Source organism: Lycorma delicatula, chromosome 12 (genome assembly GCF_047948215.1).
Source record: "Lycorma delicatula isolate Av1 chromosome 12, ASM4794821v1, whole genome shotgun sequence".
NCBI classification, from domain to species: Eukaryota; Metazoa; Arthropoda; class Insecta; order Hemiptera; family Fulgoridae; genus Lycorma; species Lycorma delicatula.
The window spans coordinates 8,867,530-8,893,137 of NC_134466.1; the positions used below are offsets into that span (position 1 = coordinate 8,867,530).

General features: G+C 28.1%; 1 protein-coding gene across 4 annotated transcripts in view; it reads right to left on the bottom strand.

Moving 5' to 3' along the window:
* Window positions 1-25,608, bottom strand: part of LOC142333015 (uncharacterized) — a 75,345-nt gene that overhangs the window by 43,571 nt on the left and 6,166 nt on the right. For 2 of the 4 annotated variants that reach the window (XM_075379791.1, XM_075379790.1), the window contains exons 2-3: window positions 11,346-12,339; window positions 5,526-5,934 (exon numbers count right to left, since the gene is read on the bottom strand). In XM_075379791.1, coding sequence (XP_075235906.1) covers window positions 5,526-5,934; window positions 11,346-12,116 — 1,180 coding nt within the window. In that variant the 5' untranslated portion in view covers window positions 12,117-12,339. Of the gene's footprint in view, window positions 1-5,525; window positions 5,935-11,345; window positions 12,757-25,608 lie in introns of those variants that run through there. The other 2 variants (XM_075379789.1, XM_075379788.1) reach the window with 2 other exon arrangements.

Consider the following 25,608-nt stretch of genomic DNA (forward strand, 5'->3'; position numbering starts at 1 on the left):
TCAAATAACTCTGATGGTGGCTGGTGATAAAAATCTTAAATTTTCAAAACTTAAAGTGTTTTTGTAGATGTTGATTGGAAATAAAAATGTTTCTTGTATATTGTACTAATAAAAAAGTTATCTCAAAAATCATGAAAAACCTGCTAAAAGTGATACCATTTTGACTTGCTAAATAAGTGCTCCAAGGGGGTTTCTTGTCTTCTTGGCACTTTAATATATTTATACTAATTACTATAGTTGAAATGGACTTGTTTGAACCATTCAACTGCAGTGTTCATGTTAAAACAGGCACTTGAAATCATTTCCAATTGTCAGGAAAATTTATTTTGCAACATGCTCATTTATGCTTGTTGCATCATTTAGCTTTGCAGTAACAGACTGATCAGTCTGACATTAATCAGTGACCTGTTCACATCTTTACCGAGTGTCTCAAATTTCATCCTGTGTTTGGAAGTGTTTATTAAATAAATAAGTTTTACTTAATAATATTTCATTTGAGAATTTTAAAATCAGTTAAATTTTTACATTATTTTTAAGTAATTTCACGTAAAACAATGGAAGAATAATGTTCCATAGTTATTTATGTGAATGAAGAGTGTCATAAAACAGTGTGCCAAATGAACTCATTAAAATTTGTGAATTTAGTGATGAAAACCAAAAAACTATTTTTTTTTAAATGTTAATTCAGATGCCACTAGTATTTTTAAATATCATGAATAAAAGTTTTTATCAAAATTCAGTCACCTGTATGGACAGGACCCTTAACCATTTGAGAACTCATAAAAAAACCAGTTAAGAAAAACTTAAGATAAATAACATTAGATCAAGCTCTTAAAGAGCACATTTTTCCAAATTTAAATTTAGTTCCTTGAGTCTCTTTGTGTTAACCGTTTCAAAAGTATATTTTTTCTCAGCAGATCAGAGAACTATAAGAATGCGAAGACCAAGAGCAATACTGAACAACTGGATGCTGCTTGCAGCATTTTGGGTTTATCACCCCATCAAAATTGAAAAAATTAAGCACGGTTCAAAAGCCATCAGCATTAAAATTTAAAATAACAAGGTATCTGAAAAATAATAAAACTTTTATTGCTACAAAAACAGGCTATTTCATTGAAGAATAATTAAAATTTTGCTTTTAATTGATTTACCTTTTCTTTGATAGTGTTTGCAAAAATAAACCAATATAAAAACAAAAATGAATTCTTAAAAAAAAAATGTAGGTTACTCATTGAAATCTCAGTTTGATAAGTTTTAAAAACATTTTTGAATGAAAATTGCATTAGGTTACTGGTATTGGTTAAATATAATTAAATTACAACCTATTAAAAAAAAAACTTTTTTAAAAATATTGAAAACATCTACTTCAACATAGGGGCTAAATATAATAAAAATGTAAAGTGCAAAGACAAGAAACCCCCTTGGAGCACTTATTTAGCGAGTCAAAATGATACAGTTTTTAACAGGTTTCTCATGATTTTTGAGTTTATAACTTTTTTATTAGTACAATACACAAGAAACTTTTTCATTTGCCATAAACATCTACAAAAAACAGTGCAAGTTGTGGAAATTTGAGATTTTTATCACCAGTTCCATCAGTTATCTGAAACCAAAATCAGAATTTTTTTTTAAAAATTAGTTTTCAAAAATTCATAAAAATTTACGGATAAGTATATTACCACTAATATTATTTATGATAAAATGAATCGTGCAAATTTAAGTTTAATTTAAATGACTTTAAAATAGAATGAGATTCTTCATTCAACCTCCAGATCTTTATAACAAAAAGAATATAGCAATTTATGCTGAAGGAATATCGGGTAATTCATCTATACAGTGATAATGTTTTTATAAACAGTCACTAACTAGTATCTTCCAGTATTGCAAATAACAGAACTACCAAGAATTTTTAGTGTATTTTCTAAATTATTATTTACTACATGGGATCGCTGAACTCTTTAACACTCTAAAAAAAAATCTGATGTTGACACCACATGACTTCCTTGTACAATTATTAAATTACATATACACATTTTTTGTTGCACTTCATTTAAACTTATTTCATTTGAAAGTGAGATATGGTCCTCCAATTCTTTAATAAAGCGGACAATTACATAACTGCTGAAACATCAGTTTCAGCAGTTATACAAATATTTATACAATTATTATTTCAATAACATGAATATTAGGATAGAGTAAAAAAAATCCCTTTACTACTTGTATTACTAGATCAATATAATTTGTATCTTCATGAGTTGCTGATTAACAAATTTTTAGATTTCTGGTGACATATAAATAAAAGTTAACAATAATTAAACTACTCCATTTAGTGAACTGGTTACAAAATGTTAATAATTTCTAAAATATTCAGTTTTTATTACTGGATTATTTGGCAAATAATCAAAAATGAAAAAGAAACCATCATACAGGAAAAAGAAAGATAACATGAAGAAATATATCTCAAAAAAATGTCAAGAAGATGAATATGAAGAGGAAGAAAATGTTAAGAACAAGGGAAAAATAAAAAAATTAAGAGAAGATGATAAATATAAAGAGGAAGAAAATTTTAAAACTAGAACGTGTACACAAATGCGATTAAATGGTTGTCAACAAAAAACAAATAAATGAAATGATGATTAACTCCAACTTAGGGAAAATATTGTCAAACAATATCAAAGGAGTAATGAACTAAAAAAATAAGAATTTTTTTGCAATTTATTAAAGAACGACCATGTATGCCTCAGTGCATATGTTGTTCTTGTGAGAGTCTATTTTTCAGTCACTATGTAGTTAACTTTAATGTAGATAAAATTAGACAAAAATTCCAGAATAATTAAAACCCAAATTAAACTAGAAATCCAAAAATAATACAATTATAAATTATAATTTTCAATTAATATTAAATAATCAGGTGTTTCACCAAATCTATTACATATACAAATAAGTAATAATATCTATTAAATTACATATACACATTTTAAAAAGTACATAAAATTTTATTTCACTAATAACTTCTGATTTTTTCCATTTTTTTTTTTTACTGTTATTATTGAAATATTATTTATTGTAAAAATGTTTTTATCACGGGTTAATAGTTATTAATAAATCAATACATTTAAATTTAAAAAAAAAGTTTAAAAAAAAAAGAAAGGAGATGAAGTCTGATTTGAACAATGTGCCTTCCCTTGTAAGATCCAAATACTACATTAATTAAAATTTTATCTGGCTATAACTCTGGGACCAATGAAAGTAAGTACCATTTCTGACATATCATTGAAAAGCTCTCAATGAGGGCTTATTACTGCAGTTAAGAAAAAGTCCAAAATCCAAATTTTGGGGGATTTTGGACGTTTTTTGGGCACTTTTGGTTCAGTTGATTGCAATCAAAAGGGGAGGTTGCACAACGAGATATTACAACAGTCCTAAATCCATACTTTCAACATCCTATGGCAAATCATGTTTGAGTTATGCAAGATACATACATACATACATACATACATACATACATACATACATACATACAGACATCACGCCAAAACTAGTCAAAATGGATTCAGGGATGGTCAAAATGGATATTTCTGTTGAAATCTGAAAACCAAAATTTTTTACGATCATAGTACTCGGCTTTACTTCGTACATGGAAGTACAAATGTATAAATGCAATACATGTAACAATACGAATTTCTAAATTCAATGTTTAAACCATTTTAATAATTTGAGTCTTAGAACAAGACAGTACTATTTTCTTATTAAAAAATTCACATAATTTTAACAGAATAATTTTATTATTACAGGAAGAGCATATCTTTCACTACTTTTCTATACAATCACCATTAAGCCACTTTCCATTGCGGTAGAAGGAGAACTATTTAATTTCCGAATGTGCCTTGTACTTAACTGTATACAGAGCAGCAGTTTATATTTAAGCAAATTCATTATTCGGTTACTATACTGAAATCAATTAGCTTATAGTGAAGAATAAACAAGTGTTGGCTTTGTGTGAATTCATCATGATTCTGCAGTGTCATATCCCTTGAATAAAGGCTGATTCACAATGCGGCCATATCTATATACAACAATATAATCAATATTCATATATAGTCACCGTACAATTAATTTTTTACTTAGTAGTCAATGTAATCAAATGTTTTTATAATGTTATACCTTCTCAATTCTATTAAAACCCTTGATATTTTCATATATCATCTGTTCTAGTATTCAATTTCTGTGTTTTCTGTTATTTATTTACTCTAATGTTATTTAAAGATAATATCCCAGTAATGTAATTTTTCTGGAATGTGAGTGTAATGTATTCCTATATTTGTGTCTGTATGATTTGAGTTATATCATTATTTTGACACTATGTCCGATACCGTTTCAGCTGATAATAGTGTACGATTATTGATATCCCCTCTGAAAAAAGCCTGTAAGTTGTTTGAAAAAACACATCATTTTTAATGCTTACAAAAGTAAATTACAGAATAATCCAATGGTTCTGATTTCAGATATAGTTAATAAAACTGCTAATTTAAGTAGAAGTTGTGCTGCTTCAGTGTACAACATGATTCAAGAGTAGAAATCTAAATTATGGTCACCTAAGAAAATAAAACCATGCAGGTCAATTAAAGAAAACGTTAACGATTTCAATAAAAATGCAATTCGTAAAAAGTATACGAATTTTATTTATTGAGAAATAGTTTAGCAATGTGTTAACTTCTCTGGAAGATAATTCAGTTATTGTCTTAGACAATGCCTCTTACCACTCATGTAAAAAGGAAAGAATTCCAGCCATGTCTTGGAAAAAGAATGATATCAAAATGTGGCTTGGTTCAACAGGAGCAATTTTTGGAACGGATGAATTTAAGGTCCAATTATTGCAAAGGGTTTTGCATATTAAAAGTAATTTTAATGTATATAAAATTGATGAGTTAACAAGATCCAATGGCAAAACCGTGCTTTGATTATCTCCCTATCATTATGTATTCAACCCAATTGAGTAATAGGGTTAAATGTTTAATTTGGGGACCCACTGTATCCATTAATGCAGACAGCACTATGGATTTCTTGTAATCAGATGACAAAAACTGAACTTAATTTATTACTTGCTTATAATAGAAATTTAATTTTAAGATATTAGTGAAATTTTACTGTTTGTGGACAACTGACAATTTCATAACTCTTAAAAAACCCAAATAAAATTCCTTAACTCATTTAAATTTAAAATATAATAGTGTGTGGTTACGGAATATTAACATCACATAGTGTCTTATATATGTATGGGAATTACAGGAGATGCTTGTGAATCGACCGCCTAAACACTCATAAGCGCAGTTTGTTTTCATGAACTTTATAAGCTAACTGAATAGGATATCATTTTAAACAAGCCAATGGAAATTATATTTGCTATTATATCAGTGAAGAATTATACAACAAATAAACAAGAGGCTACAACCCACATTAGAGATATTCTCTTTTTTTAATAAAAAATACTGTAAGTAAATATTATTAGTAAAATTTATGCTTACCTTTTAAATTTGTACAGTCTGCACATGCAATTAATCTTTCTGGAACACCTTTAACTCGAATACCATATGAATGGCATAAACAACAAATACTTGGATTAACTGGTAGATTATTTGCAGACACTGACGATGGAGATGACGAAGATGTTACACTATGATATGTTTTAATTGGACTTATTATTGGTGATCCACTCACTAAAACTGGTGATGATGAATTACTAGCCGATGATGTAGTAGTTTTAATACTTGTATTATTATTATTATTATTATTATTACTACTACTATTATTTGATGTACGATTTATAGACGACATATGTTTTACCATATTATTCAACGGCGGACGTCCAGGCGGCCTTTTACGACTCACCTTTGGTAAATTATTGTCCGACGGGTCAAACATAACCTTAGCTCTCTGATAAAGAACAAAATGAAAAAACAAGCATTAATACCTTTCTGCAAATAAGGTTTTAGAATAAAACATTATATATTGACACAATATTCTATTACTTTTTTTTTAATAAACTTCATGCATTTACATGATGAGAGAGATTATTTTAATATTGAGAAGCAAATAATTAGATAGAAAAGAAAATAAGTACATATAATATTTGTATAAATGTACTACATATGTGTGAATGTAGTACATATATATATATATATATATGTATGTAACATATGACATATAATAAAAGGAACAAATAAATTTTACTTTTCTGGAAGTATTGATATTCAAAAATTCCATGTGGCAAACAAAGTTAAAGTTGTCGTATGGCTAAACATCTACTAGTTTTGTGGGTAACAATACATACATCTGTATAAAAGGTAATAAACCTTAGGATATGGAAAAAAATTACTAACTGATTTCCTATCCCAGTTCTGCTTTGAACTGATCACCTTGCGACTTCCACAAATACTTGTGGAATATAAACATATTTGTGTATGTATAACATATGTTGATTGTAACTGTTTGTGGTATTTGGATGGTTGGGAAGCAACCAGGAATCACAAGGAGCCATGTCTGGTGAATAAGGAGCACAGGAACTTGGGGAATTTTGTGCTTCATTCATTAGCCATGATGCAACTGTCACTTGTGTGATTTTTATATATCTGGTTTCTTGCATCAAACTGCATCCCACCTCAAGATGGTACTTTTTGTTGACAGTTATGCCATCTGGTGTACATTCTTGATGTACAACCTTGTGACAGTTGAAAAGGTCAGTTAACATAACTTTCACCTTTTTCCTCACTTTTCTATTTTTCTTTAGCTTCAAATTTGATTTCTGAGTGGTACCCTTACATCCAATCTTCATCACTAGTTATCACAGTGTAAATAAAGTTAAGATCACTGTTGCCAAACGCAAACACGGCCAGTGTAATGTCAAAATAGAATTATTCTGTTCTAATAAAGGCAGCTTTAGCACAAATTTTGCAGCCACTATGCGCACATCTGAATCATCCGCTAAAATCATGTGTATGGAATTATCACTAATCCCTATGTTATGTGCAATTTTTTGTATCGCCACACGACCATTTTTGCAAAAAGAACCTGTACACTAATATATACAATGACTGCTTATTAGGTATTACTGCCAGATATACTAAGTTTTACAGTTTGTAATCAAATACTTTTAGGGGAAAAAACACAGTCGGATACTTTTTCTCTACTGTCCTTGTACATATTTCTTAATAAAACCAGAAACCACTTAACTTTTTATGTTAATTTAGTAAGCCCAAAACGCTTGTTACCTTAAAAATATTTTCAAACATTACTTCTGCTGACACTATCAAAAAAATAATAATAAAAACACAAGGTTTTAGCCATTTCTATCATCAAATTGTTTTTATATAAGACTAATTTACAATATCAATCCATTTATGAGTTATATCATCTTGACTGTTTGTGAATTCAACAAGTCTCAACCCAAAAATCAAACATAAATATTAATCTAAATATAACAATAATTCAATGAGTCATATTTTTACATTGTTATAGCCTAATAATAATAAAATTATGATATAATGAAAAACTACAAAGTTATAAAAATGAAAGAATTATATCACTAATCAAATATGTATAGAGGTATCTCATGATTAAAAATAAACAATAGCAGAGCATGTTCTCTAAGTGAAAATAATAAAAAAATGTTCATATGAACATGGGTCCAAAAAATTATAATATAATACTTTCCTGTAATGTTTTTATCCGTTTTGTTTTAATAAAAGTCAAATTTCTTAAACTCTTCTTCATGTTTAGTTAATATTACATAAATTATCATAAAATTAATTTCTCCATAAGTTTTGTTACAAAATATTATTTCGTTACAGACAATCTAACAACGTTATAATACATCAAACAATCAAGCATAACAAATAGTTTTGCAACTACAATATTTTGTTTTACAATAATTTTCTCAAAATTTTGATATCTGTTTTATTAAACTTTTCAGATAAAAAGCCACATGAGCCCAAGTATCACTTAATTTAAGTTCTAAGAATTTCAGTTAAGTTTTATTTTACTATAGCAGAAGAAATAAATACAAAAATGTTCACTAGCTATATGAATTCATATTAATTTTATTTTACATTTTCACATGTAGAGCATGTTCTAATTTTTTTTATGATTTAATCATACTTTTTAAAATATACACACAATACAAATAAAAATACATTAAACAATTATGTTTTTAGTCTGGAATTATGTCACTATACTGTACACACACACACACCTAAATATATCAGGAATATCTGTCTTAATTATTTAAGTGCTACTAGACATATGAACAATTTCAAAAAAAGGAAAACAGTGAACAAATAATTTTTAATCTCCTGAAGTAAGATAGAAAATAGGGAGGTGGAGAATGGAAGAAGGAGATAGAGAAATTTTATGAGTATAAATAATGATAAAATATACAGAATAGATACTGTGATTACTACTGAACAAGTCAAATCTAATTTGAAGGATATTTCGAAGAGCTCAAGAGAGATCTACTGTTAACTTAAAGTTATAATTGGATTAATTCACAACTAGTCACACTCATTAAACATTCTTTAGAATTTAAGTCATTGTTCATGTCCATTTTTATAAACCAATACTGTTGAAGACAACACCATTAAGTGAAAGATTAAATAATATTTTAAAGCCAAATTATGAACTATGAAATGTACTCAGGGGCACAATTTAATTCAATTACCAGGTCTACAAAAAAGAATATCAGGTTTTTAATTTGTTATAATATGTCATGGATGGTGTGTACGGGTTGATTAAAGGCTAGAATCAAAGAGTAAAAAGGGCAATTTTAATTACATACATGGTTGTAGATCAATTCCCTATGCTTCTGCTTGAGAGCACCATTAGCAAAGATGGTGATCCTGAACAGAAAGTCTTGTTTTTTTGCACTTCATTAAATATGAATCTTCTGTTATAGTTAAGCTATAGAAAGTTTTAGGTGATCCTCTGAGTGACAATGACATTCACTGATCATGTAATCAGTTTGAAACAACTGAATGTCTGTGTAAAGTGAAGAATACAAGATCAATAGTGTCAGAAGAAAATTTTAAGTGTAAATGTAAGTGTCAGACAGTCTTTCCATTTGAGTTTCTTGTGAATGGCTTTTCCATAGTACAAATAATCTTTTTTTTCCTTAAGTGAAATTTAAACCTCACTTATTTTTAAGTAAATATACAGATTTCTAAATATATTTCAGTTGTTCTGAGGCAAATTCAGCTAATTTTGACAAGTACCAATTCTCTTAAAATTGGATAAAGATTTATTACAATTCTAATTTCTGTTAAGATAAACAACTATTATTCATTAGTACTTTATAACTACTCTCATTATCTTTATAACAATTCTTATAAATTATTTAAACACAAGTAAATAAATCCAATTAATAATACTATTTTGAAAAATATGACCAAAACTGATGTTTTCATAGGTTAAATGTTATTATTTCAGTAAAATACTAATAAATAAATAAAAAAGAGCACATTTAGAAGGGTTTTTGTACCAACATCTCTACATTTAAATAAAATAATTTTTTGCATATCTTAAATCATTAGACCATGAGAAACTTACCACAATGTAAATTTCTAAACGTTTATTTAAAGTTTTAGAAGCACACCAGAATGAATTTTCACCGACTTACTGATACAAGCACGGTCCATCAACACAGCTGCTTTCTGTGCTACTCACACTATATGGCACTACACTTTTGGTACAATAAATTTTTATTTTTTATGAAAAAACTTGAATAACTTATCAAAAATAACAAACAAATTTGGTGAAAGTTGTATTCTCTCTAAATACCTCTATGCAAGTGGGTAACATTGTACATTTATAATCAATGATTCTCTTTTCTTACTGGCTAATAAAAATTGTCAATAAAGCAATCAAAATATAAATAATGGAATAAAAAAAAAGATATATAAAAAATAATAAATCTATCCCAGTGTATGACAATATAGCTAATACTTTCATTCAGAATAAGACTAACTCACAAAAAGAAGATTAAATAAATCTAGACAATAATCAGTTTTATAAAAACTTACCTACTTCAGCTATGTCATCAGTCAAATTACAATCAAATACTTAAAATTAGTCTAAATACTGTATTGTAGCATATGTAATTATATAGAGTTATACATAAGGCTCATCAAAGATTTTACACTCCATAAGAGATGCATACATTAATCTGATTAATTCCAAATGCAAATAAAGCAAAGTTGAATATTTCCAGTTGATTTTCATGGAAATCTCATTATCCTTAATTTAAAGTTGACAATTTTTATATTATTATTACAATGTTTTGCTGAATTTGTTTTTATATATTGATAGATTTCAAAATTTGTGAATCTTTCAAATTTTCTTTTCTGTAAGTAACAAATTACATTTCCTGTTGCTTAATCCAGTTCTAGAGAAATGGCTTCAAAACTTAAAATTTATGGAAAACAGACTGACTGATTAACCTAATGTTTCTTTAATCATCTAATCACTATAAAAATAATGTTGTGTTGACAGGTTGTAGAAACAAAATGTAAAAGATTCAAAATTTTTTTATTGGTAATGCAATCTATTCAAATGATAAATTCCTGTAGAAAGAGTAAATATTAATAATGTATAATATTTTCAATACTGGAGGTTAGTTTTAAGTCTTTTTGAAGTCAGGGAGTTTGTTTATAAATATACTGTTTCTGTCTCTTACCCCCTCCTCCAACTTTTAAAAGATTAAATATATATCAAAATTTTTATTCTACTTTCAATAACTACTAAACAGGAGCATCAATTAAAAAACAGAAACATTATTATTAGCATACAAGCTAGAAACAAAGTATCTGGATGAATCCTCAAAAATTTACACATATTTATTTTGATTTAAGTAATACTGCAGTAATACAGAAATAGTATGTTTTGCAAGTTTTATTTGAAAACTACATAAAAAAATTGTAATAGTTCAATCTTAGTCTATATTAGGCCTATGAAACCTGCAGAATTTAACAAAAAACAAATTCATTACATTTCATGATTATTTGATGCAAGTATTACATCGAAGCAAAACAAATTGTCAAAGTACTTCCCAACCAAAATTCTACTTATGCTACAAAATGCAAGTAAAACACAATTTGTTTAACATCAATTGACAATTACATTGACTAATGTGACAATTACCTTCAGATAATGTAATTTAATTAAAAACAATTTAAAAATTATGACTAAAAATTTATATTTTTCTTTAATTGCAATTTAATAAATAACGTAAAATGTTAAGAAAGTAAATAAAAAGAATTGTTAAACAAACGCACATATATAACAATTAGATTTCTTACCTTTTGTCTACCTCCGACCCTGAAACCAACATTTTCGCTAGCGGTAGTATTAGAATTTGAACTGGTGCCATTTTCGTCCATTTTTTCCTTTTGTTGTTCCCTGCGTTCTTCTAAACCGTTGTTTTCCACCGGTCGTACCGCACCAGATGAGGGAGGGGCGTCCACTGGTTTATTAGGTTTTATTTTTTTAGTTTTTGGTCTTGCTGATAACGGTGATCTATTGATAGTTTTCGGCGACGTTAAATTCACGCCAGACTGCGAATTGTTTTGTTTTGAAGCGTTCGAATGCTCGCCTAAAAAATAATTTCCGTTTTCTAACTTAACTAAAGTTCCATTGTCGATTTCACGTTTGAGAATCGTTTCTAAATTTTTTTTTGTAAATCGTTTGCTGTCTCTTCGAAGAAGATGTTTTTCTAATTCAAGAGCAGGAACTCCAATATCTAAATAATCAGGCTCTAATACGATGAGTTCCGCGACCGCACTACTTAATATGCTGCTTGTGTTAGATGAATCCAATTCTTGTTTATTTTTATAATTCGGTAACATAGCCCATTTTGCAGCATTTCTATAACTAGTATTACCTTTATAATCTACTTTAATAACAATTTCCGCATCAATCAGTTTTTGAAGATCTGATTTCGTTTCTCCACAACTTACGGAGAATCTTCTGAACATGAAACTGCATATTCTATTCACATCGGGTCGAGCTTTTCTACGCCGCAATTGATCAATTGCTTCTAATATACGATGACGATGTCGAATTTCACTCATTCCAACAGTCTTACTATATTAAACAACAGTACTACTAACCGAATTTTTATAAAATTCACGACCTTTAAACGCCGCAAGTACGAAAAGTTCAACTCTAACGCAACGCACCTACCTACAACTCAGCTACACACCAAACGCGACTGCATCTTGCGCACATCAACATGTCGATATATCAGGTCTGCCAGCCGGGCCACACAAAATATTGTAAAGCGTACATAACAACCTATCGCACGTAAAATACACTAAATAAATGATACCATTAATTAATCAACGTTTCATTAAATTTATTATAAAAACAATGTCGATTTTTTAATTGCAATTACTTACAATACATTGAATATCAAAATGCATTAATAAAGTATCCGTCTTGCAGACACAATAAAAGTAGAAATGAAAGCACTAGCTCGATAGAATACGCTAAATAAGAAAAGTAAGCTGTAAAAATAATTAACTTCACAAAATATCACATCTATTAGCAGAAAATAATTATTCAACTATCTCAGGCGCCTTAATAACTGCTGTTGCCTAGTCTTATAACGCATACAAAACTTTATGACAGACACGTATACCAAAACAATTTACCGCCATGAACACTCGAACATTCTAGGAAACCATATTTGCTCGAAAAGCAGAAAACTTTCACTAACTAAACATTTCAATGACAAAAAGATAATAATAAATAAACAAAAATTAAGTAATGTTTTATTTAAGAAAAAGTATTCAAGCCTCCTGAAACGTTAATATTCAAAATACGGGATAAACTAGGTGGCAAAACGTTTTTTGTTGTCACTCTGTAATACGCTGTTGAAAACATTTCTTGATAACCACAAATGCTTTATTAGATTACTATTAAAGATATGTACGAATAAAAAACCTCACCTTGCAAAATACCTTAACAAAATATGAATGCACAATAGTAATAGAAATTATTTACAATATTTTAATCATTTAATAACAACTATGTAGGCTTACAGCGTAAGCCTTACGCCCGGTTACGGTAACCGAATAAAAACACCAGAGTGAAATGATATTTATTTAGACCAACAAACAAACTAAAAAATTATTAACTACAAATACAACTAATATTTAATATACAAATTCTCCAATAACAGAAAACACTGTTAACAAAATGTTAAAAAAATATTTAAACATAATGAAAATCAAAGCAAATTGCCTAATAAAATGAAATGTCATTATACAATTATATACGAAGACATAAATCACAAAAGTAAAGAATGAAAAATACAGTAAAGATACTAAATCAGTGGTATAAAACATACCTATAAACTACCGGAAAACATATCCAACTACAGTTGTAGTTGAAAGGAAAAAATCAATAGGTAGGGTTAGGTTTTAAAGTCAACTATTAATCTTGAATTATTTAATTTTAATAAAAATACAGGCCATATTTGATTTGTATTTTTTAATACAAATTGTCAAATTACAATAATTATTGATTTATAAAATTATTCATGATTCAATTCACACATAATTCATGGGTGTATCAGAAACTTACTGTGTGTATGCTACATAATGAATAAATTAATAGACATTTTTTTTTCAAGCAATAGCACCAACATGTTAAGAAAGCAAATAAAAATGGTTTTTCGAAATACTTGAGCATTTCTTATAAACAATAAAACTGTTTTAAATTAAAAAAAGACTTAAACAAATGCATTAATATTAAAATAATATTTAATTTTTAAAATCTGATATCTTTTGGTGCAACATTTACTTCATTTTCACTTATTTTTTTTAAGTTTTTATTTATTTATGTTAATCTTTTAATATGGTTAAGCCTACAAGATATATAAACATTACATATTACTCGCTGTTTAAAAAGTTCATATACAAGAAAAACTTATGAAAACTAAATTAAATCATACACCTAAAATATTTATACTACCAATATTTTTAAACATTATAAGTGATGTTACACAAAAGTGATGTCAGTGTACTACAATCCATCATTTTAAAAGTGTTTCCTTGATCAGATTGTTAGCACTTCTACTACTCCTATGTGAAAGGTCAATAGTTTAATATCTGGCCAAACCTTAACATATATTTTAACACTATCAATTACTTGAAAATGCCCCAGGCGACAATTTACTGTAAGGTTTTAATTAACAACTTATGCTAACCTCTTGCAACTCGTGAATGTAACATAAGCTACATGACTAGGATTTACTACATGAAAAAGGTAGACACAGCAACATATAGTTTGGAATAAAAAAAAACTGCACTAGATATTAGAAACCCACCAAAAAAAAATCATATAATCCTAACTGAAACAGCCATATTAATTTTTTGTTTTAACTCTACGTATTAATCATGACTACGACACAAGTAAAGCATAAAAATATACAAAAACTGTCAGCAGATGTTAACAATTTTAGAAAATTGAAAATGTTAAATTTTTGTTGTGTTTATATTATTGAATGTCGAATGTTTGATAAAAAGCATTACCACTTATTCTTACTTAACAATATCTATCAAATCACATGACAGGCCAGTATTTGTGTACTCAACAACACAATACTTTGACTTACGAAAAAAACAGCCTTATAACGCTTTAACAAATTAACGAACCACTTAAAAAATCTTCCAAACAATCTTTTTAATAAAATACAAATAAAAGAATTACTCTTGACAATGAATGTTTATATAATAGTAATCAAGATTTTTTACTTTAAAATAAAATGTGTTAAACTAATTTTAATTAATACTTTCTGAATTAATTTATTTGGTAGAATTTTTTATATCTTTATGTAGTTTTTATATTTTTAAATAATTAGTTGTTTATTTTGTGATGCTCCTCTGGTCAAGGTTTACCATGTGATTTCCTTTGATTCATCCACACAAATATGGGGGAAGTTCCTTTTATTACCTACGGAGTAGTATATCTACACATTCCTGATAAGATCAATATAATGTATTATTTTAAATTAATAAAAATTCTATTTACTTATTTAGTGAAATACAGAAGAGTCACTTTTTATCAAAATAAAGCAAGGATTAACCGCCTAAAAGACGAATTTAAACAAAATGAAATTTTTTTTGTAAAACGAACAAAATTTTTGCTATATGTAATATTTCTCTGATAGCCAGTTTCATGGTTGATCAGCTGCATAAGAACATTACTGTTTTTTGTTTTTTTTTAACTGTTATTTGATACTAAAGAAAGAACCCTGGTTCAAGACCAGTTAAAGGAGGTTACTTTTTTAACTTATATTGCAGTATTAAAATAAATTCACTGTAGGTTCAATTAACTATACTTTTCAAGAATTATATAATTTTATTTAATCTTGTAACCTGTAATGAGGCAGTACAATCTTAAAATTAAAAAAAAAACCAAAAAAATCTGGTTAGGTTAAGATAGGTTTATTACCCACAATGCATATTTCTATAATGCTAATTACAAAGACTGTTTTGATGATGTACATAATGTTTGGTATTTTTTATATCATATGATAAATTAATGAACATTTGTTTTGCTCAATGCAGTATTTCTTTTAGCCATTAATTTAATTTCTTTATACTGAATTATTAATTTTGTATGAAATTATCAACTTAAAGAGGACTCATTTCAAGTGTATCAGCATCAGGATGTTGTAAACTAGAAAAGCTATGAAGAACTTTAAATTAAAGAACTTTTCCTCAATTTATACCATTGATATGTTTAAAATCAATGCCATTTGTTTGTCTTAATATGGCAGTATTTCCATTTTTTTAAATGGAAATTTCCAATTTTTATAACATTTTCAGATAGAATTCTAAGAAATTCCTTTTGAACTAAAATTAGAAGCTATACCTAATTTCAGTTGTATCAGACAACAATATGTAACATTGTAACCTCATTTTTTGAAAAGTAAGACACCTAGATTTTCACAGATTGTTCCTAATCTGTTTTCATAAATTTTAATTATATAATTAATAAATTATGTCAGTATGATTTTTTTTAAAAGTAATATTTATTTTTCCTACATCATAGTAAAAGATAATTTCTCCATATTGTCTAAATTTATATTGCCTTTATATTCTCTAAAATAATATATATTTTTTTTTTAATTTTAGTAAAAAATAATCTGTCAATTTTATTAAATTAATAACTTATTTTCATAAATTGAAGTAAAAAATAACTACTCTGTCAACATGGCTAATGCTTTTTTTATATTTACTTACTAAAACAAGATTTTACAGAATTTGGACCTATGATTTAAAATGTAAAAAAGCGTACAGTTTCTAAAAGTTAATTATAATAAAATGAAATATTATTAAAATACAATTCCATTACAACAATTCCATTGTTGAATTTACTTGCAGGTAAAATATTGTCTAGGTAATATTAACTTACAGGTAAAAAAAGTACAACAGGAGATGATATGTGGCTCTTGGAATGGTTGCATTCAGGGGGGAAATGTCATAGAATTGTGTTGTATTCAAAAATGTTATAAAAATGGGAATATTCATTTAAAAAAAAATCATTTAGAAGCCATACTGGAAAAATGGCAAGTATGAAACTCCCAGTGGGATATGTTTTATGCACTTAAAAACATTAAGAGGAAAATTTCTATATTATTTAAAGTTCTTTATAGCTTTACTAAATTATAAAATCCCACAGACAGCGTACTTAAAATTAACATTTTTATACTTATTGTGTAACAGAAGAATAATACACAAACAAAAAAAAGAAAAATATTGCAAACACAAAACTTTTAAATCCATTTTTTAAAGGTAAGAAATCAGAGTGGGTTATTTATTATCACTAAAAAATAACCACGAGAATGAACAAATTATATTAATTTTGAGTATGTGAAAGCATGGTTCCCTGTATTTTAAAAACGAATTGTATTCTTTAAAAAATTTTTTTAATTTTATCACACCAATCTGTGGAATTACTGGTGTCCCAAAAGTTCCCAGGGAATTTCAAAAGCCAATAACCTTTTTAAGAATTTTAATTTACAAAAACTATTTGGAGAAAAAGTTAGTATAATTTATGGAGTGTTTTAAAATTAGTTCCATAAGACGGCATTCCAAAAATGTCTTCCACTTGCCTTGCACATTTTTGTTGTTTCTAAAGAGTCTTTCATTACAGATGTTAAAATATCTTCATTTGAAATCCTGATTTCACCTCAGATATTCTCTTTTAGTTGTTCAAGTTCCGGGAATATTGATGTAAACCCTCTCCTTGAGATACCCCCACAGAAGAATATCAGGGGCTGTCATATCAGGTGACCGTGGTGTGTATGCAATTTCCAAACATCTAAAAATGATTTGTTCCTCAAACGTATCTGTTAAAAGCTCCATTATTGTCTGCTTATATGACATGGGGCTCCATCCAGCTGGAACCACATCTCTGGCATATTTTGTAATGCAGGATGTAAAATATTTTGAAGTATGGTTCTATTCTGTTCACCAGTAACAGTTAGAGAATTTCGATCTTCACCTTCAAAAAAAGAAGGTCTGATGATGCCTTGAGCATGAGTGATTCCACACCAAACTGTACATGTTGTGAGATGAAGTCTTTCGTGGACAACTCTTGGATTTTTGATTCCCTAAAACCTACAGTTCAGTTTATTTATGAATCCTTTCAGAAGTAAGCCTCAACACTCATGATTAATCGGATGAGAAAATTTTTTTACAAAGTTACTGAAAACTAAGAGAAAATTGAAAAGTCGTTGGTATCTACAGGCAGCAAATGTAGGACAAGCTGAATTTTAAAGGCAACTATAAGTAAATGTCTCAGAATACAATGAAGACTTAACTGGGTCAACCTCAACTGAGCAGAATGATGTACGATTGATGTTCCTGCATTTTCTCCCAAGCTGGGCAGCACGTGTCAAATATTCTGCTCCGTAATGGCAGAATGTGAACCTATTCAAAATAAGTATTACAGATTCCTGTTATCATCAACATGTAACAAGGTTGCTTATAGTCATCTCTGATGGTGGATTTCTTACAATGAAATATCTGCGTTAGGCTCTTTGAGTCACAGTAACGGTTCATTGGTTTTTAAAATACAGCTCCATAATAGCGACTCTTTGTTCAATGGTGAATCTCTCCATATCAAAACTTAAAAAGTTTCTGGTTTTCAAGTCTGAAAAGAACAGGGTTAATCCATTTGAAGTGTTCCAAAAAAATTAGCTGGTTACTTGACAGATTAAAAAAAAAAACTGAAACTTACCCACTTGTTTCCTACATGTCTCAGGACCTTAAAGCTATTATTTTTTTTATTTAAGCAGTTTACCTGTGGTGGCCATTTTTGTTATGGTATGTACACCTATTTTTGTGATGGCAAGGATTTACAGAAAAAATCATAACTAAAAACTCAAAAGAAAAATTCATATTGCAACATGCTCATTTATGGTTGTTGCATCATTTAGCTTTGCAGATACAGACTGATCAGTCTGACATTAGTTAGTGACCTGTTCACATCTTTACAGAGTGTCTCTCAAATTTCATCCTGTGTTTGGAAGTGTTTATTAAATAAATAAGTTTTACTTAATAATATTATATTTGCAAATTTTAAAATAAAAAATAGACTTATCTTTTATTTCCGAATGAAATTTTCCATATAAAATGATAGAATTTTCAATATAATAGAATGGCCTAGTTAGTAAAGAGAATATGACTGAATCCAGAGATTAAAAAAAAAAGAAAAAAATGGTTTTTTGCTGCCATTCTTTTATAAGAGTTTGAACAAAATAGTCAGAAAGTATATTGCTACATGAAATGTATTTTAAATGATGTGAAAAAATTAACCTACTTTTTTAGGAAAAATTTTAAATTAAGGGACCACTGATAATATCCGTATCTCCTTGCCTGCTTAACTGGTGTGACCAAAATTAAATAGCAGCAATATAATCTCAATATACAGAAATAATCATGCCAAATTTCATCTAAATCAGTCCAACCAATCTGAAGATATCAAGAAAAAACAGGCCAATAGAAAAATACATCATTTTGGAATTTTTTAATATTAAAATTATGTTTTTTTTTGTTAGAGGGGTGAAACATTATGATCTGGAAAAACTGCAACATGTAAAATCTGATTTGATTAGCCACACAATATAGTACATTATATACCATAAAACTACTGATTTTTTTATTTCAAGATATTTTCCTATATTTTCTTATTTTTATATAAAAATATCAAGATTATTTTTTTTTCATTCACATTAAGAACTAATTTAATATACAAACAGTGTGTACTTAAAGTTATAAATAAAGTAGGTAATAAACAAACACATTTCTTATGATCAGAAATATGAATAAACAATAAAAAGTTTTGCTTCATTTTCACATATCAACATGGCTAAATATCCTATAAAAAAAATTGTCAAGTTAATGATGAATCGCATACAATTCATGCCAATATCATTAAGAATTACACTATTCAGTGTATTTCACGGAGTAGTTTCAAAAAGGTCAAAAAATTATAAAAGCAATAAAGTCAAACAGACCTACTTAATTATTTATTATGGGTCAGTTTAATGAAATGAAATTAAGTAACATATGAAACAAATTTTCATTCTAACTAGAGTAAAAAAAACTATTACCAATTGATTTAACAAAAACAAAAGGGTGAAGACTAAATAATATTTACATAATATTTAATACAAAAAAAATTTCAATTTTCATTTTTTTTATTACTTATCTTTTCTTACTATGATACAAGAAATTTGGATATGGAAAAATTAAACTATAACTTAGAAATCTCAAAAATAAATTAAAATATGAATAATAAATTAACTTGAACAACTAATCCTGAAATTGCAGAACGATGAAACAAAATAGCGACATTTAGATGCATGGTCTCCTTAGTGGAATTCAATTGTAAGTTCACTCCAAATTAGTAGTTTTATATGTGCATCAGGTATAGGTTGTGTGAATAAAAACATTTTTGATTATCTGTCCCACTTCACAGTTTGTTTTGTTAACATCAGAAAACCCAATTTCCTTACAAAATTTCATTAAAATTTGAGTTAAACAAATTTTTATAATAGATTTTTTTTAAATTGTTTTATTCAAACTTTCACAAACAGAAAAAAATTTATAAATCAATAACAGTGGTTCCTTGCTTCTCCGCAACTTTATTATTACAAAGTAACATTATATACCGGGTGGTCCATTTAAACTGAGACACATCTTACTTACTTTGTTCCGTTTAACCTCCAGGTATTACCGTTCAGGTATTACTTCAGAGAATGAGTAAGGATGATGATATGTATGAATGTAAATGAAGTGTGGTCTTGTACAATCTCAATTCAACCGTTCCTGAGATGTGTAGTTAATTGAAATCCAACCACCAAAAGAACACCAGTATCCACGATCTAGTATTCAAATTCATATAAAAATAACTAACTTTACTAGGAATTGGAATGCTGTAATTCTTGACTTCCAAATCGGCTGGTTTGGTTAGATGAATTCACCACTAGTCCAACCTGGTGGATAAAACTGAGACATCTATACCTCAAAAACTACACATTTTAGGAAAAAATGTTTCCTATTAAAGTTTTTTTCATTTCAAGGGGGTTAATACGTTCACAACCTATGTTGTCCTTAACACTGGTTTTTGATATCCCAGAGTCACATGAAATTCTTCTTGAACTAACATGAGGATCTACAGTGACCGCCACATCCACCGCTATTTCACTGTTTTCTGCTGTCATAGTATTTGGATGGTTCCTATTTTTGGCCCCCACACTTCCATCATCTCTAAACTGTTTTACAATTCTGTACACAGAAGCACGACTTGGAGAATTTCTACCAGGAAATCATGGAGCATATAAAGCTACTGTCTGATCAACATTTCAGTGACATTCCCTCTTAAGCAATATTACCCCAATTTTCTGTCTAATTGTAAATAATTTAATATTTAATAGTTGGCGAGTAACAAATTAATAAAAATTTAATTGAAGAACTGATAATACGTTCACTTAGACAAGTGTCATTTGAAACTGAACTTCACTTTTAGGCTATTTTAAAAAGTTCTCTGGTGTTTACATGCCAAACTTCTTTTTCTTCTTCTATTGTTCATTTCATTTCATAGATTGTTTTTTATTTAAAATTTAACATCAGCTGGATGTAAATTGTCAGCTGGGCCAGATCTAATGAAACTAAAAATACTAATTTATAGGCCTACAGCATTTTTGAAGATGAACTAAAAAAAATGATCAATTTTAGGAAAAAAGTCTGAAATGAAATTTTAATTTTTTTGCAAATAATTTGATTCTGTAATAAAATATATATGTTCCTATTAAAAAAAATTAAGTTGGCTTTGAAATGACCTTTATTTGACCTTATGAAGGACAACGTTAGTTGTAAGCATACTTCCCCCTTGAAATAAAAAAACTTTTAAAGGAAACATTTTTTCCTAAAATGTGTAGTGTTTGAGGTATAGATGTGTCTCAATTTAATCCACTGAGTTGGTCTAGTGGATGAATGCGTCTTTAAAAATCGGCTGATTTTGAAGTCGAGAGTTCCAGCATTCAAATCCTAGTAAATGCAATTAATTACTTTTATATGGATTTGAATACTAAATCGCAGATACCAGTGTTCTTTGGTAGTTGGGTTTCAATTAACCACATATTTCAGAAATGGTCGACCTGAGACTGTACAAGACTGCACTTCACGTACACCCATCCATATCATACTCATTTATCCTCTAAGTTAATACCTGACAGTGATTCCCAGAGGCTAAACAGGTTAAAAAAAAATAAATAAAAAAAAGGACGTCTCAATTTAAAATGAACCACCCGGTATTAAAAAAAAATCCCTTTTGGCACGCCGAAAGGCAGAAGTAGATTTCACCGATGCTAGGAGATAAAAAAGATTTCCACCTTAAAGTTACGAAAAACTTCAAATTTACTCAATAGAACAATGGCTGCATGTGAAAACGTGTTTTTTTTTTTTTTGTAGCATACAAGCCACATCTTACAATTTTAGCAACATTTTGGTCATCCCTTGCCATAAGAGTTGGTCATATCAAAAATTGTTTCAGACAAATGTTTTAGGTAATGTTTAGAGGCCCAATGGCCACTTCAAACCAATTCAATACTGTGCCTATTAAGGGAGGTGATTTTTTTTTTGTATTCAAAAAAAAGATTTCCACCCCCTGGGCCAATGGTAAGCAGTATCAAAATACTTACATAAGTTTTAGGCTCTTATCCAAAGAATAACAGGAACTTTAAACAAATTTTTTATTTTACTTAATAAGGAAGTTATAGCGATATTTTATTTTTTCAAAAAAGCTCTCCATTTCCACACCCATGGTCCAATTTTGCCCATTAACGAACTTGACCAAGATTTTGAGTAGTTATATTTTATGAATCAAATTGAAAGTGATTGTCATAAAATGATGGCAGTTATTGTGTCCACAAGAAAGTGAAATATATATATATATATATATAAACTTTTGAACTGACGGTGATTTTGGGGTCAGGGTGATGTGAAATGCGAAGATAGGTCGAAATTTTCCTGAAGTCAAATCATGATACCCATTACAATAGGTAGGTAGCTTTCTTATGAAATCTACCTAAAATCATCTAAAAACAGTACAACATAATACTGCTGCACAGAATTATTATTACAAATTAATGTTATATATTTTAAAAAATCAGCTATGAGAACTATTCCATTTAGAATATGTCTCATCTCCAACCCCCATGTTTTTCTCTTTTTTTCCTTTCACAGGTAAAATGAAAGCTGAAACCTACTTCTATTTTGTTCGATGTTCTACTGAATCTAATCATGTTCTAATTGTTTTTTATTCCGGTCGGAATGGCTTGCATATTTGTCATAAAGCATCAATGGACCTCTGAAGTAATTTTCCTGTAAGTATTACCCTTAGAAAGTTTCTCAATTAAGGAATACATGAGGATTTCTCAGACAAAACTCAATTTTGAGGTTCGATGATGCTTGATGACATATCTGTGGGTCATTCTGAGCAGAATAAAAAAAAAATCGGCTCAATCTATCCAGTAGAATATCCACACAGACTGGAAGTAGGTTTTCAGCCCAATTTTTTAAATATATAATATGAACAAACAAGTATTTTAATCTGCCCAATATGGAATTATATATTAAACTTTTCATCCCATGAATGGTTGGTCTGATATACCACAGATAACAAAAAGGAACTTGCTGCAGTAGAAAAATTACAGAAAACCAGATGAAAACTATTCAAAAAATACAAGATTAACAAATAAAGCAATTCGTGGTTAAATTTTTCATTAATTTAAAAAATAATGAATATTTGAATTAATAATTATGTAAATAAATAAATAATAATTCTGACTAGTACATAATATATTATGTAGACCCATAAGGAACAGTTAGTAAGCTACTTTACAGGTAAAAAAAAAAAATAAGTTGCCTCATCACTCACCTGGATGTACTAAGGGAAACCATGGTAATAATAAAAACTACATGTGTTATAAGTCCATATGTTTAAAATATAAACACTAAATGAAGATATTAAATATAAAAAAATAATTAAGAAATAATTCACACTTCAGAAGACATTAATGAAAATTATTTAAGTACTTATTCACGTAAACACTGAAAGGTTTTTAAAATGTTTGATTAGTAATATTTAAACATATATCAACAAAACAATGTTGTTTGTGTAAAAAAAAACAAAAAAAAAACATTTTAATTGTACTTTAAATGAATCGTCAGGAAAATTTTTTAACTGTTTCAAACCAATTCATTAAGCATAACAAGGTCATTTCTTGTAAACCAAAGAATTATACTGCCGAGTTAGTGTCTGATTTAATATTGGTGGATATTATTTTTCAAAATACATGATTGTTCTTCTTAACAAAGATTGCACATTCATAAATATAAAAACATGGATAAATTAACGTGTTTAATTTTGTAAATATCAGTATATATTTATTTTTGGGGCCCAAAAGTATGAATCATTAGAAAATTAGATACTCTGGTTTATCCTCATGTTTATATTTATAAATGTGCAACCACTGCTAAAAATACGTCATGTATTCTTTTTAAAAAATTACAATATCCACCTCTCAATCTATTTTTATTTTCTTCCATTTAACATAAAAAACGTAGATAAATCAAAATGTGTTCTTGGGAGGTGTTTTTTCGGGGTGAGGGAACACAAAAAATCAAAATACATCAATTTCTTGAAATTTTAAAACTTTTTTCAAGTATCAGTTATCCACTATATAAAAATAAACTACTTTCTTTTACAGTGTAAGTTTATAGACCAAGGTATATTTTTTATAAAAAAAAAAAATGACGTTTTCATGTAACTGACATGGCTTATAAGTGTCTTATTAAGCTTTAATAGATTACTGAACCCTTTAAAAAATACTTAATAAAAAATACACATCGATTAATTTAAGATAGAATAAAAATATCTTCCTGCCTTGTAAATGAACGTTTAAATAATATTAATTGAACAATAAATTAAAACTAAAAAATGAATTTTCTGCACTTCTGTTCAATATGTATGTATATAAATATATGTTAAAATAATTTTTTTGACGCATTCTGATTTGTGATTTATTTAATAGTTATTTAATATCTTCAAATATTTACTTTAATATTTACATTTTAAATGGACTTTAATCACGCATATTTTTTTTTATTTTATAATTAATTTTACATTTTGCGATGCTGCTCGAAAAGAATCTTACCACAATTTCCCTTGATATATCCCGGTGAATGTTAGGGTAATTCCTTTTTTAATCTTTAGAAAAAAACTCCTTATGTGATCTATATATTATTACGTACAGCTATTTTTTCAGTCATGTAATACATGTTTTGAGATATTTGAGATGGCATACTATTGAGTAATAAAAAGTTTAAAATTGGATAAACCTCTACAAACCTTTATGAAATAATTAAACATATTTTAAGTATTACACTGAACGAGTTATATGCGTGGTTATTAACAATTTAACCTGCTAACGCTAACTATAACAAATGCAGCAAGCTATGAATTCATACAGGCTTCAGCTACTTTGATGTGTTTCACTCACTGATGTGTAACAAATACAATTACTTCAATATATATAAACAATATAAGTTTGAAAGCACAGCAGTTACTTGGATGATTATTGATTTAATACTGTTTTATATATATATATATATTTGTATTTTTTTTAAATAAAAATTTTCAATCAAAATGTATTTCTCAACAAAAATAATTAACAATTTTTTTTTGTCTTCAGTCATTTGACTGGTTTGATGCAGCTCTCCAAGATTCCCTATCTAGTGCTAGTCGTTTCATTTCAGTATACCCTCTACATCCTACATCCCTAACAATTTGTTTTACATATTCCAAACGTGGCCTGCCTACACAATTTTTTCCTTCTACCTGTCCTTCCAATATTAAAGCGACTATTCCAGGATGCCTTAGTATGTGGCCTATAAGTCTGTCTCTTCTTTTAACTATATTTTTCCAAATGCTTCTTTCTTCATCTATTTGCCGCAATACCTCTTCATTAGTCACTTTATC